The sequence below is a fragment of the Oryctolagus cuniculus genome, chromosome 6 (assembly GCF_051225735.1).
Source record: "Oryctolagus cuniculus isolate XC-2025 breed Fujian yellow rabbit chromosome 6, ASM5122573v1, whole genome shotgun sequence".
NCBI classification, from domain to species: domain Eukaryota; kingdom Metazoa; phylum Chordata; class Mammalia; order Lagomorpha; family Leporidae; genus Oryctolagus; species Oryctolagus cuniculus.
The window spans coordinates 19,813,302-19,828,017 of record NC_142872.1 but is presented as its reverse complement, the minus strand read 5'-3'; the positions used below and the strand labels follow the sequence as shown (position 1 = coordinate 19,828,017).

The 14,716-nt window shown below is 39.1% G+C and overlaps 1 protein-coding gene and 1 long non-coding RNA gene across 10 annotated transcripts in view; one reads left to right on the top strand and one right to left on the bottom strand.

Moving 5' to 3' along the window:
- The window catches only part of ADAMTS19 (ADAM metallopeptidase with thrombospondin type 1 motif 19), a 220,139-nt gene that overhangs the window by 144,127 nt on the left and 61,296 nt on the right, over window positions 1-14,716 (bottom strand). For 4 of the 8 annotated variants that reach the window (XM_051844182.3, XM_051844184.3, XM_089335836.1 and 1 more), the window contains 3 exons: window positions 11,538-11,710; window positions 9,941-10,024; window positions 9,093-9,250 (listed from right to left, as the gene is read on the bottom strand). In XM_051844182.3, the coding sequence (XP_051700142.2) occupies window positions 9,093-9,250; window positions 9,941-10,024; window positions 11,538-11,710 (415 nt within the window). Of the gene's footprint in view, window positions 1-9,092; window positions 9,251-9,940; window positions 10,025-11,478; window positions 11,711-14,716 lie in introns of all 8 variants that reach the window. The other 4 variants (XM_089335837.1, XM_089335838.1, XM_089335839.1 and 1 more) reach the window with 2 other exon arrangements.
- The window catches only part of LOC149126045 (uncharacterized), a 295,022-nt gene that overhangs the window by 278,316 nt on the left and 1,990 nt on the right, over window positions 1-14,716 (top strand). The window lies entirely within an intron of this gene.

Here is a 14,716-nt window from a genome sequence, read left to right as displayed (position 1 = left end):
AAGTGGGAAGGCCAATAAATTCTGCTTAAGTTCTGATTTATATTGAAAAAAGGAAATGTAGACTTTAATTTCCAGGAATGAAGATGCATCAGAGAGTAAGCCTCACTGTAGAATTTTATAGTGCCCTGGGATATACCTATAAATGATTCACTCAAAAATTATTCTGTGATTTGTATTAAATCAAGATATTTCTGCCATTTCTATATTTTATTAAATTTTCTATTTTACTTGCCAATGGCATTCGTTTGAAGCTAGCTTTCAAAATTATTGTACATAAATCAAAAGCAGTTCAGTAATATTTAAAGGCAAACACTCTCATTAAAGTTAAAGAGTATTTTCAAGGGACATAGACTGATGCCTTCTCCATGATTTCAGAAATATGAAAATTGCACTAAGAAATCACAGAACCGACAGTTGGGAAAACATGTTTTGTGTTTTTGTTACTATGAGCCTAAAAGCACTAGGTCAGCTTTAAACTATTTACTTCATTGTACTGCACAGAACAATTTGACAAATATATTACCTCAGATACACTTGGATTTATTAGAACATTACCCATTTTAGAGGAGACTAAAATTAATCCCTGAGCCAAAATTTCCCCTTAGTAACATCCTCACTTAGCATCCAACATTTAATTATTATCTAAGATGAGCATTCAGCAGAAACTGAATATAATCATAAGTAAATTGGATAAGAAATTTGGATAAGAACATGAACTACATGGAAGTTAATCTCTGTCTTATTTTCCTTTTCACGGTTTCCTAAAAAAGCTAAAGATCTGAGCATTATTACATTTTTCTTCCAATGACACAATGCATTCATTCAGACTTCCCTAATCAAATGGTACCAGGTCACATGGGAATAAAACCTCCCCTGAGGGTGCTGAAATTCACTGCTATGGCCATAGATGCATGGATATGGAGAATGGATGATCCTCTATATAAAGCTTGCCAAACAGGCAAAACAAAGTACTTTGTCAGTCCCAATGAGTACTTTATATATGGCTACCCTTTGATAATAAAAGTGCTTGTTGCTTTACCCTAAATACATACCAAAACCTGTCCACAACATTATATAAAGATATTCATAGGATACTTCCCTTTAAGAGCACAGGGAGTTCAATGGAGAGGCAAATAAATGAGAATAATTTTATGTGATATATACTATATCTATACTCTTCCCTCCAGAAATGAGTATTTTGGTTTCCTATTGCTGTTCTAACAAATGACAACAAACTCGGAGGCTTAAAACAGCACAGATGTGTTATCCTGCGGTTCTAAAGGTCAGTAGCTACACGTGGGTCTGACTAGGCCAGCATCGAAGCGCATCAGGGCTGCATTCCTTGCAGAGGTCCTCGGCCGTGAGCCGTCTTCTGGTATCTTGACACTGCCTCTAGTCTTTGGCTTGCAGCCCCTTCCTCCGCCTGTGAAGCCAGCGGTGGAGCCTCTTCCAGCTCCTCTGACTCGGAACCTCTGTCTTTCCCTGCCATGTTTCAGGACTCCGGTCCTTCCATTGGATTCTCTCAGGTAATTCAGAACAACAGCACGTCCTTTCTCAAGATTCATAATTTTATCATATCTGCAAAGTCTCTCCTTCCATGGAAGGTGGTGTATTATAGTTCTGGGGGCAGAATGTGAATCTCTCTGGGAGGACATTATACTGCCTCCCACAGAGAGTGACACAAAAAGACCTAGAATACAAACTGTAAATCGACAACAATATTCATGACTCTATCTTATGGCAGCAAGTCATTAAAAATTATTTTAGATATTATCAAGCAAACTGAGATTTTTTTAGTCTTATTGAAAAAAAAAATCCAATGGGCATATGTTGAGGCCTACATGTGGGATGCCTACCACCCATATCAGAGTGTCTTGGATGGAGTCTCACCTCCACTTCTTTTTATTTTTTTTTTTAAGATTTATTTATTTGAAAGGCAGAGTTAGAGTGACAGAGACAGAGGCAGAAAGAGCAGTCTTCCATTCGCTGATTCACTCCACAAACAGCTGCAATGGCCAGAGCTGGGCAGATGTGAAACCGGGAGCCAAGAGCTTCCTCCAGGTCTCCCACATGGGTGCATGGGGCCCAAGGGCCTGGGCCATCTTCTACTGCTTTCCCAGGCCAATAGCAGGGAGCTGCCATCAAAAGTGGAAGAGCCAGGACTTAAAGCAGCACCTACATGGGATGCCTGTACTGCATGGGGCGGCTTTACCCATTCAAGCCACAGAGCTGGCTCCACCGCTCCAATTCTAATCCACCTCCTTACTAATGTGCCTGGGAGGCAGCAGGTGATGACCAGGATTTATTTGGGTTCCTACCACTGCATATGGGAGACCCAGATGGAGTTTCAGGCTCCTGGCTTAATGGCCATTTGGGGGGTGAGCCAACATATAGAAAAATCCATCACTCTTGCTTTCAAATAAATAAATAAATATACTTTTTAAAGGCCTTAAAAAAAAAGATGAAACAGAAAGCTTAAATCCATGAATAAGTTAAACTTTAGCATGAGCTAGTTTCTTGGAGGATCTCCAAAATAATGTGATTAAAAATGGCCTGTTTAATCACATATCTTTTTAAATCTACATTGTCACTCTGAATGTCATTAAGGGGAGCTTCACCACTGAAAAGATGCATGTTTACTATAAATCAATAAATATATATGCACTATATAAACAATTTTATAAGTAAAATGAAAATAAGTGACGAGTTAGCAGAGAACTGTGAAAAAAAGATAAAGGGATTAAATTTCAGATACTTATTAAATACCCTGAAAGAACTCAAATCTTTATTTTACTTCTAACCCTTTAGAAAAGTTGAGTATCTTCACACTTTCATTTTAAAGCTATCATAAATTTATTTTTCCTTTTAAAAATAGTCATATTTTTATCATTATAATGTTAGATATAATTTAAGGAATAAAATGATCTTCAGTACTCTACACATAAAGCAAATGATTAGTTCACAGAAAAAAGGCTTTGCCATGCAACATACAAAATGTGTTGAAAGTTATAGAGGAGGAATGGCTACCCTTAGTGTTTAAAATGCATTAAGGTATTTCCTTTGGCACTTTACTCTCGCTGTAAATATACTGAATATAGATTTTTTATTGAGAAGCTGACATCATGAAAGATTCCTTCAGATAACTGTCAAGTGTCAGATAATTACATTCTGGAAAAAACACAGGCATTGGAGGTCACCATTTACTGAAATTGGCTGTGGATCCAAGTAGTTAGTCTTGCACAACATGTTGCTCTTTATACCATGAACGGGCAGAGTATTAAAGGAAACCTGGTACAGAAATACAGGCTGAAGTCAAAAAACCTTCAAGCTTAAAACTCCTGCCTTTGAATTTATTGTTCCCTACTTTTCCTATTAGAAATAAATAGCTATTTTAATTTGTCATTTTCTAGGGGTCAAACACACTGTTAGGTTCTTAAGTGTATCATCTCTAGTGAATCTCATACACAATGATGTAGGTATTATTATGCCCAGGTACAGATGAAAGATCTAAAGATAAATAGGGCTAAATAACTTGTCCAGACCACACTGTTTATCAGTGGACATGCTGGGTTTAAAAAGCTCAAATATTTATATCCAGTATCCCACACCCTTTACATTATGCCATACACATATCACATACTTCCTTAATTTCCATTCATATACTTCCTTTTAAAAAAAAAGATTTTATTTATTTATTTGAGAGGTAGAGTTACAGACAGTGAAAGGGAAGACAGAAAGAGAGGTCTTCCATCCACTGGTTCACTCCCAGATGGCCTCAACGGCCAGAGCTACGCCGATCAGGAGCCAAGAGCTTCTTCCTGGTCTCCCATATGGGTGCAGGGGCCCAGGTACTTGGACCATCTTCTACTGCTTTCCCAGGCTATCACAGAGAGCTGGATTGGAAGAGGAGCAGCCAGGACTAGAACCAGTGCCCATATGGGATGCCGGCACCACAGGTGGAGGATTAACCTACTGCGCCATGGCACGGACCCCCATATACATCCTTAATTTCCATTCATGCTTTCATGTTTCTTTGAATTTGAAATACTTCTTAAAACAATTTACTGCATTTAATTTTATTCTTGTTTCTAGATCTTAATCATTGCCAACTATTTTATTTTCACATCATTTTCTACCTATCTATTTACTTAATGCTATGAAAATATAACCAGATTGAACTAAAGAAAATTAATCTGCAAGTTTGTATTTTCTTTTTTAAATTTTAAGAATTTATTGTGCCGGCACTGTGGCTCAGCAGGTTAACACCCTGGCCTAAAGCGCTGGCATCCCATGTGGGCACCGGTTCTGGTCCCGGCTGCTCCTCTTCTGATCCAGCTCTCTGCTATGGCCTGGGATAGCAGCAGAGGATGGCCCAAGTCCTTGGGCCCCTGCACCCACATGGGAGACCTGGAAGAAGCTTCTGGCTCCTGGCTCCTGGCTTCAGATCAGCACAACTCCGGCCTTTGCGGCCATCTGGGGAGTGAACCAACGGATGGAGGACCTCTCTCTCTGTCTCTAGCTCTCTCTGTAACTCTGACTGTAAAACAAACAAACAAAAAAAATTAAAAAAAAAGAATTTATTTATTTGAGAGGCAGACAGGAAAAGAGACAAGTATACATATAATATTAAATATATGTGTGTATACATTTATATACATATAAATATATATATATTCATTTATAAATATATATATGAAGAGAAAGAAAGATTTCTTATCCACTGGTTCACTGCTCAGAAATACCCACATATGGCCAAGGCTGTGCTGGGAATGAATCCAGGAGTCTGGAACACAATCCAGGTCTCCCATGTGAGTGGGTAGAAACCTAATTATGTGAGCTGTTAACTCTGCTCTCAGGAAGCTAGAGTCGGGAGCAGGGTCTTGGTGTGTGAGAAGGGTGTCTTAACTGCTAGGCTAAATGCTCACTCCCTATATTTTGCTTTTAAACTTAGTATATTTGACTATTTAATACAGTTAAATATATCTTCTTCCTTTTGCATTATTTGGTAACTATCAGACCCAACAGACTAATAGAATTTGGGAGGCAAGTTAGTCCAGTATGAATTACTTAGTAAAAATCCAATAGCTCTGGCATACAAGGTGGACTACATTCTTTCAAACAAATAAAATATTTCAAGTTTCAATATTTTACTGAACTCTTCAGTGAACTTAAAGCAAAAATCCCAGTGCAAAGAAAGCTAACCAAGTGAAAAACATAAAGTATTAAATACGCTTGTACAAGCTGTAGAGAGCTGACAGAATAAAACAGAAGTAGTATTTGTCTCACAATTTCCAGTGTCAGGAAGTTTATACATTGCTTTCTCATTTAAATTAGCTATAATAGGTTTATAAATTACTATTAATAAATATTTAACATATTAAACTTGAACTCCCTAAATATCGTCTCAATCTTTAGAGAAAACCTTCAGCAAAAATAGTTGATTTTCAAATGTGTCAAAAAGAATGCAGGATGGAATAAAAAGATGAAAGTGGATTTTAACCAAGTGCTGCCAAAACTGGCAGTTAGAAACATTTATAGTATAACGGTACAATGAAATGTTTTTCTGAAGTAAGTCTTCTACGTGAATAAAAGCTTGCAAAGGATTTTTCTTATGTAATTATTTACATTTGGAAAAATTACTGAATGTTCATTGTATGCTCAGTGTTACTCTTTCACATCTTAATACTGTACTACTGTTTTTATCAGCTGATATCGTAACGAGACTCACAGGCATCAAGTCATCAGCTAGTATTTGTAAAAACAAAGGTCATATCTGCATGATCATCAAATTTTGTCAGTGTTTCCTCTCTGTGAACCTCTTTTCTTCATCAACAACTAAGCCTATGCTTCTTTCACATGGGCAACTGCAATAACCTTCTAAATGGCTGATGGACATCAACTGTGTTCCGTTTTTACACTATAGCCAGAATTACACCATCTTAACAGAAATATAATAATGTTACTGTCTTGCTTAAGGAGATAAGAGCGGCTTCTCCTTGCTCTTAGATGAAGAAGAAATCTCCATTATGGCAAATATGGTCTGCATAATCTGGAGCCTTGTTTAACTCTCCACAGTCACCTCAAACTATATCCCAATGGTTCTCTGCTTCATCCACATAGGACTTCTTCCTATCCTTCTACCAACTGCAATTTAACCATATTATTTTTCAAACACTTTAAAGTGGTAAAATCTACAAAAAAAAAAGTGCATACAATTTAAGGGAACAGCTTGATGAATTCTGACAAATGTAGAAACTCAGGTATTCAAAACAATGTACAGAATACTTTCATTTCCACAGAAGGTTTCTTTCTGCCTGTTTTCATTTTGTCCACTCAAAACAGGTAATCTTTGACACCACAGATGAATTTTGTCTGCTCTAACACTTTATATAAATGGAATCATTCTTTTAATCTCTGTTTTTAATTTGGCTTTTTCACTTGGCATAGTTAATATCTTTGACACTCACTCATGCTCTTGCTTTTACTAGCAGTTTAATGAGTATTCTATTGTATGAATACAAGATAAACATCCATTCCCCAGTAAATGGCCAAGGCATGAACCCCTGCCCAGCCCCTGCCCCTGGCTGAAAGTCAAGGCCTTTACTTGTCCGCCCTTCCCCCGGCAGGACCTGAGCCCAGGCAGACAGCACTCCTCTAGCAGGCTCAAGGCTCCCCTTATTTCTCGCTTCTGTGCTGTTCAGGCTGCTGTGCCATCCATGTGCCCTTTGGAGACCCAACCTGAATATCAAGGAACCCTGCACAGTCCCCAGGGCACATCTTCCACCTTCTGCCTCCCTTACGCTCATCTCTACCACTCTGACTTCCTCCGTGGCACCTGGAATTACTTTAGCTTTGGTTTTCAGCAGCTTTCCTACAATCTGCCTAGGCCTACCTTTGTTGGTTATCATCCCATTTGGGGGATTTTCCTTTGTTATGATTCAAGTCACTTTTCTCACCCACTCTCATTCTCTTATGAGACACCAATTACGATGACATTAATCTGCTTTACCAACATCCAGGCCACCTTATGGATCTGCTTCTGCGGATTACTTTTCCTTGACCGTGGGTCACATTTTCATGTTTCTTCAACCAGTTTTTATTATGTTTTAGACACTGTGGATAATATATCATAGATACTTAGGATCCTATTACCTTTTTTAGAGTACCTCCTCTTAAGAGTTGAAGGAGGTAGTTCATCACTCCGAACGTGGCTAAGTTTGACTCTATCTTTCAGTCAGGAGAATATCAAAAGCCTAGGATGCATTACAACCTCTGCAAATCTGTGGGATTCAACATCTAAACTCAGCCACCCCTAAGGTCCTGCCTTTGCATAGTTTCAAACTTTAGAAGGGACAGTTCGAAAGCAGGCTTTCACATCACAGCCTTTACCAGGAAAGCAAGGCCTCTCTGTTTCCACAAGTAAATACTAGCAGTGATGACAAGGAATCACAAGGTTGCTCTACTCCTGTGGCCTGAACTGGCTCAGTTCCTAGCATCTTTTAAAAATCTGAGCTCTAGCGGGAATACTCTGGTAGATTTGGGGCATTTTCTAACAGAATACATTCAGAACTATGCTTGCCAAGTTCTCACGGATAATCTGTGCATGCACTCCTTGGCACCTTTCCACGCACCGAAAACTAGCTTCTTGTGCCCTCAGTAGGACCACTGTGCTCTACCTAAATTTCTCCTTGCTGTACTAATCAAAAAATTGTCTCCAGCCACAACACTGGGCCTCCTGTGGGGCTGCCCAATAAATTTTCATCCTTTCAACGATTGCAGTCTGGTACAGCTTATTCTCCAATGATGGAAAGCAATTGCCTCATAAATAGTTTCCGGTTTTATGGCTGTTCATTGTGGAAATCCTGTATCAGTTTCAGCTACATGGCTGGAAGTGGAAGTCCAGTTGTATTCTTGCATGAAGCCTTTTTTTCATCTTTATGTATTTTTTATAATTACGATTGTTTTGATATACCTCACTAATAGGGAATTGCTATTCCTTAAACAGACTCATTTCAAAGTATCATATTAAAGTATGCTACTGCTCTTTCTGCAATGTGAAATGCCAACAACTTTAACGATTAAAATCAAACTGCTAGAGAACAATGAATTATCATTCATTTTTGCTAGCTCTACAATAAGCCAAATTCATGGAATACTAATAAGGTAATTATTAATTACTAATATGAAGTGCTCATGTAGAGTATACTATTGGTATTTATTTCACTTTATATTTACATGTTATATTTACTGCTCTATTACAAATATTTGTCAGTAGTATACTTACAATCCAGCTTACAATTAATTAACTAGAGAATTAACTGTAACTCTTTTCTCGGATGGGCTCAGAAAGTTTGTCCATTATTGAATTTAACATTTTAAGTTTCTTTATATGGCAATGACTGAAAAACAGTTAGGTTAATAACTCTGAAGCTCCACCAAAGATTTACCATAATGAGGCCAGGGCTGTGGTACAACACATTAAAGCCCCAGCCTGCAATGCTAGCATCCCATAGGAGCACCAGTTGAGTCCCAGCTGCTCCACTTCCAATTCAGCACCTTGCTAATGCATCTGTGAGAACAGCAGAAGATGGCCCAAGTCTTTGGGCCCCTGCACCCACGTGTGAGACCAGGGAGATGTTCCTGGCTCCTGGCTTCAGATGGGCTTAGCTCCAGCCTCTGCAGCCATATGGGGAGTGAACCAGCAGATGGAAGACCTCTCTCTCTCTCTCTCTGCCTCTCTAACTCTTTCAACTAAATAAGTCAAAAAAAAAAAAAAAAAAAAAAGGAAGAAAGAAAGAACGAACGAACATTCACCATAGTTTTAACTTATCAACATCAGTAACTATATTTTGACACCAAAAATCAAGAATGATTTTTTTGGGAATTAAGTAACAGAATGATTTTTCAGTATGCCATCGTTTGGCTGTTCACAAATCAGTTGTTCTAAATTGAGGGACTTGATTAAAATCATTTTGCCAAAGATTTTTTGGAACACTAAATCTGGAATAAAAGCATTATATTAAGGGATTAATGGGATTAACAGCACAGCCACTGAATGAGGAATGCTACTTAATTGGCTTTGGAAACTTTACCTTGTTATAAGAACAGCGGCATCCACTGAAGCCATGTCTTCTCCCCAGCTTGTTGACATCTCCAACCGTATATCATTCTTCTTGCCAAATTCTTCATGTTGCCACTTACAAAAGCTTTCTAGCATTTTCTCTCCATGGTGTCCAATATAGAGATCTGCCTGCAAAAGGAGATATTTCACTTCAAGGCAAATTGTTCTTTGGTATACAAAAGGACTACCAACTAAGGGAATTTCTTGAATTACTAAAGCAGACTACTGACCATAACATTAATTAGAACCTGGAAGACATTCAGGATTAATTTAGCCTAAGCTAAAAATCTTAACACTTTGTAAAGGTGCAATAATTACAAAATCTGCTTAATGATACTCTGAAAAAGGAAAGAGGTGCAATGAAACATTAAGAATGTGGAACTCTTAGATTTAAATAACTCATTATTTTTGACAACTTAAGAACAAAGGTTTTCTAAACCGCCAGTTAAGTGGCATGCCAGAATGATGCCACAGAATATTCTGCATTTACAATGACTTACAGATAAGGAAAAGTTTTAAAATCGCATGTTTAAGTAAGAGAATAAAACTGTCACTTAAGATGACTTCTTAAAATTACATTTTGGAAAGTTAAGGTTTGTTGTCAGGATCCCTGGAAACTGAGAACATTCCATTTTTTTGAATAAAATTGAGGTATTAACCGAAACTAAAGGCCAGTTTTATATATACCGTAAGTGACTCAGTGGGTATTTCTGGATTTTAAGTCAATAAAAGTAGATCCCTAGCATTCCCCTGACTAAGAAGTTTCCCAACACAGTTTCTCACCCACTTAATTGAGTAAAAAGTTCAAGACTTTCTTACTGGAGTTTCATGGAGCAGAATAAGCCTTATCACACGAAAATTGACCTGCACACCAAGGCTCTTGTGCTGGAAAAGGTTAAAAACCTAAAAACAGACAAAAAAATAAAGATCTTGAAGTAACACTGAAAACACTTTCATTTCTGTTTTTATGTTCAAACATGGGAGAAGTCTCAATTTAGCTGAAAAACCTTATTAAAAATAAAGCTGGAAAGCAAGGTAGTTTATTTACCTTTATTATTAAAAGTTACTAAGTATTTAATTTGTATTAAAAACAGGTAACTAGTGTAGCAAACCCTTGATCTCAGAGACTGCCGCTTGGAAGGGGGTGAAGTCGGTGGCTGTCCTACTCTCCCCGGTGCCAAGCACCAATGGGGGTATTCAGGAGGGAGCTGAATAAGGACAGAAGGGCCGAGCGTGTGAAAACTCTGCCCACCGGAACAACTGCCAAACCACGGTCAGAACAGTAAAAAGAGTCAAACACACTGAGCCCCGAGTAAGTGATTCTTACCTTGCCTTCTACGATAACTGGAATTATGAGTGGACATTTGCCTTTGGTTTTTTATTTTTATTTATCACAGAACCACTCTTTGCTGCAATCGCCTACTCCTTCGTGAAGGCTTACTAGACACAGCACGCAAGTAGGTCCAAAACGTATTTGTTTTTCTTATATTTCTAAATGATAGACACTAACTAGAGGTCTGCAGACCAGAAACTGTCCACTCAAGTCAGCTAACGTGTTCACTACTAGCCATTAGGCTTACTCATTGGCTAGAATCATATGTGAAATTAAATCTTACATACCCATGTAAGAGTGCAGTGGCTTATCAACATCCATTGTTACACTACCTCACAATTAATCTGAAATGCTTTTGATGGGGCCATGCACATAAACAAATGTCAAAACATTTCTAGCCGGCGCCGTGGCTCAATAGGCTAATCCTCCACCTTGCGGCGCCGGCACACCGGGTTCTAGTCCCGGTCGGGGCGCCGGATTCTGTCCCGGTTGCCCCTCTTCCAGGCCAGCTCTCTGCTATGGCCAGGGAGTGCAGTGGAGGATGGCCCAGGTGCTTGGGCCCTGCACCCCATGGGAGACCAGGAAAAGCACCTGGATCCTGGCTCCTGCCATCGGATCAGTGCGGTGCGCCGGCTGCAGCGGCGGCCATTGGAGGGTGAACCAACGGCAAAGGAAGACCTTTCTCTCTCTGTCTCTCTCTCTCACTGTCCACTCTGCCTATCAAAAAAAAAAAAAAAAAAAAAAAAAAACAACAAAAAAAACATTTCTGCTAATTTCAACATCTTTTAAAAAAGAGAAGGAAAGAGGGCACAGAAAAAGAAATAACAACAGAGAAGGAGATCTGCCCCATCAAAATTAACAATAAAGGTGTTTTCTACTAGAAACACTAATTATGACTTTGACGCTTCTGAAAAGGATCAATTTAGTATACCTAAAATACCAAATCAGTATTTTAACTGATGTCAATAAAGGAAAGGAAGAGGGATGAGTTAGATTTTTAAAGAACTTCATTATAAATACTCACACATTTCTTCCTTAGAGTTTTCTTGAAAAAATTCCAAGCGCACTTTAAAGTTTGCCTACCATATTTAAGATGGTTAGAATGAATCTCCTGGCTGCATCTGCTCCATGATAGGAAACCATTGCTGGGTCTGCAACCACTACAGTCTCTATGTTGTATTCTTGAGGTAATTTGTATGAATATCGTTTCCCTCTTCCACTTTCTGATATTTTTTTAGACCTAGGTCTTCCTTTATCTGTAATAGAGAATTGATTTTCTTAATGCACCTCCATTTTGGCCAGTTTAAAAATACTACTAATCATTCACAATGATGAACAGAACCATGTAAGTTCCCCGCACCCATGGAATCTGAGAGGATATTTGGCTTTGGAGCATGGCTTGGGGATCTGAAAGACTGGACTTCCTCCGTTATCATCTGTGATATTCAGGAAACCAACTACACACACTCAACCTCAGTGTCTTCATCTGTAAACGGGTCATAACAACACTTTCTAGAGCTGTTCGTAGCCTCTAACAAGATCACCTTAGTAATGTTCAAAGCACAGAGCTCCATAAAAACATAATAACTCAATAAATAAAGCATATTATGATTTTTTGACAAGAATTACAAAATAAATGTCTCTTCGTAGGAACTCCCTGAAGTGACTACCCATACTTCCTAATTTCTGGCAGCTACTCCTGCTTACCAAACTATTAAGCATGAATTAGAAAAGGTTTCACTCTACCATCTATCACAAACACATAGAAGTTATGACCTTAGGATGACAAGGATTCCTCAAGAGGGGTCAAACAAAAGCAGTAACTATAAGCAAAATATATTTAAACTCTGACTACATTAAAAGAAATTCTATTTATAAAAACATGCCACTATCAGAGAAAAAGCATGCCGCCCTTGTAGGAGAAGATATTTATAATAGTTTCCAGAATAAATAGAGAGCTACACTAAATCAAGGGCAGAGAAGCTAATTGCAAAACAGTTTGAAATGAAAAAACACTTGAACAGTTATTTCTTTCAAAAGGATATCTACATGGCTAATTAACATAGAGAAAGTGTTCAATCTCATTAGTTTTTAGGGATTTATAAATTAAACAACAATGAATTAAGTGGATTAAAATCCCTAGAATGACTAGAGACTGTATCAGGTGCCAATAAGAATGTGGGACGACTGGAATTTCCACACATATGTATGCTGGAGTTCAAACTGGGATAAACACTTTGAAGAACCGGTTGGCAGAGTCTACTAAATTTCAGTAATTACAAAACCAGTTGTCCAACAGCTAATATATAAACCCATCAGAAACGCATAAAAATTGTATGTACAGATTATTCAGAGCAGCGATGTTCTTAACACAAATGACAATCCACAGTATAATGGGTAAAGAATTGGTTTTGCCTGTTTGGATAATGGAATACTTTATAGAAATAAAAAGAAACCAGTTGCTGCAACCAGCAAAACTATGGCTGAATCTCACAAACAATGCTGAGGAAAAGGAGTCAGTTACAAAAATGCACACTGGATAGCTCCATGTGCAGGAGCATCCAAAACTGGGAAAACATGAGAGTAGGATAAATTAGACCAAACATCTGTCTCCCTGGATCTCTCCCATTTCTTTCCCAACTCATCTTCACGTTGCTCTCATTGTCCCATCAGTATCAGCATCCCCTACTCAAAAGGACTTTTGGGTTAACTGTTCTCTTGGCCTAGCTTGAACTTCCTTCTAAGAGCCTTTCTAAGCATCCTCCCTAACACCATTTGTGCCAAGGCTGATACTTCCAGTCTCGCTACCTTGCTTACCCTCACTCCAGAAGCCATAACAGTGTGGACAGGAGACACTCAACATTCATTACAATAAAGTGTTTGCTTCACCTGCTGAAAGTGTTATAACTTATTATAGATGATATTGATTTAATGGCTCCTAGTTACTTTCTAATCTTTTTTTAAAAAAGATTTTTATTTATTTATTTGACAGGTAGAGTTACAGACAGTGAGAGAGAGACAGACAGACAGAAAGGTGTTCCTTCCATTGGTTTACTCCCCAAATGGCTACAATGGTTGGAGCTGCGCCGATCTGAAGCCAGGAGCCAGGTGCTTCCTCCCAGTCTCCCATGCAGGTGCAGGGGTCCAAGCACCTGGGCCATCTTCCACTGCTTTCCCTGGCCAAACAGTAGAGAGCTGGACTAGAAGAGGAACAACCGGGACTAGAACCCAGCACCCATATGGGATGCCGGCGCTGCAGGCAGAGGATTAACCTAGTGCACCACGGTGCCGGCCCCCTACTCTTAAAAATATAAATTCAGGGCTGGTGCCGCGGCTCAATAGGCTAATCCTCCGCCTTGCGGCACTGGCACACCGGGTTCTAGTCCCGGTCGGGGCGCCGGATTCTGTTCCGGTTGCCCCTCTTCCAGGCCAGCTCTCTGCTGTGGCCTGGGAGTGCAGTGGAGGATGGCCCAAGTGCTTGGGCCCTGCACCCCATGGGAGACCAGGAGAAGCACCTGGCTCCTGCCTTCGGATTAGCGCGGTGCGCCAGCTGCAGCGTGCCAGCCGGGGCGTCCATTAGAGGGTGAACCAACGGCAAAGGAAGACCTTTCTCTCTGTCTCTCTCTCTCACTGTCCACTCTGCCTGTAAAATATATATATAAATTAGGCTGCAATGCCAGCATCCCATATGGGCACGGGTTTGAGTCCTGGCTGTTGCACTTCTGATCTCGCTCCCTGCTACTGTGCCTGGGAAAGCAGCAGAGGATGGCTCAAGTGCTTGAGCCCCTGTACCCACATAGAATATCCAGAAAAAGCTCCTGGATCCTGGCTTCATTTTGTCCCAGCCCCTGCCACTGTGGCCATTTGGGGAGTGAACCAGCAGATGGAAGGTCTTTCTGTGACTCTCCCTCTCTCTAACTCTGCTTTTCAAATAAATAAAATAAATCTTGCCAAAAAAATGAAGCATCTTTATGAGAGTCAAAGCCAAATTAGAACTGTAAAGTTATACTTTAAACAGTAATAAGATAAACTCTTTCTGATAGTTTATATTACTACAAACCACTAAATATAAGATATATATTCTGTTAAGAGAGTATATAATTCTAATAAATTACTGTAAATGTAATATATAACATACAAAAAAGTGAACAAGAAAGTTTCAAAATATGCCTCAAAAAAGTAAATCATGTAAACACATTGTAAACAATGATGGAGAAGTCAAAGCATTTTTTTAAACAGAGCCTTCCACTAATATATAAGTA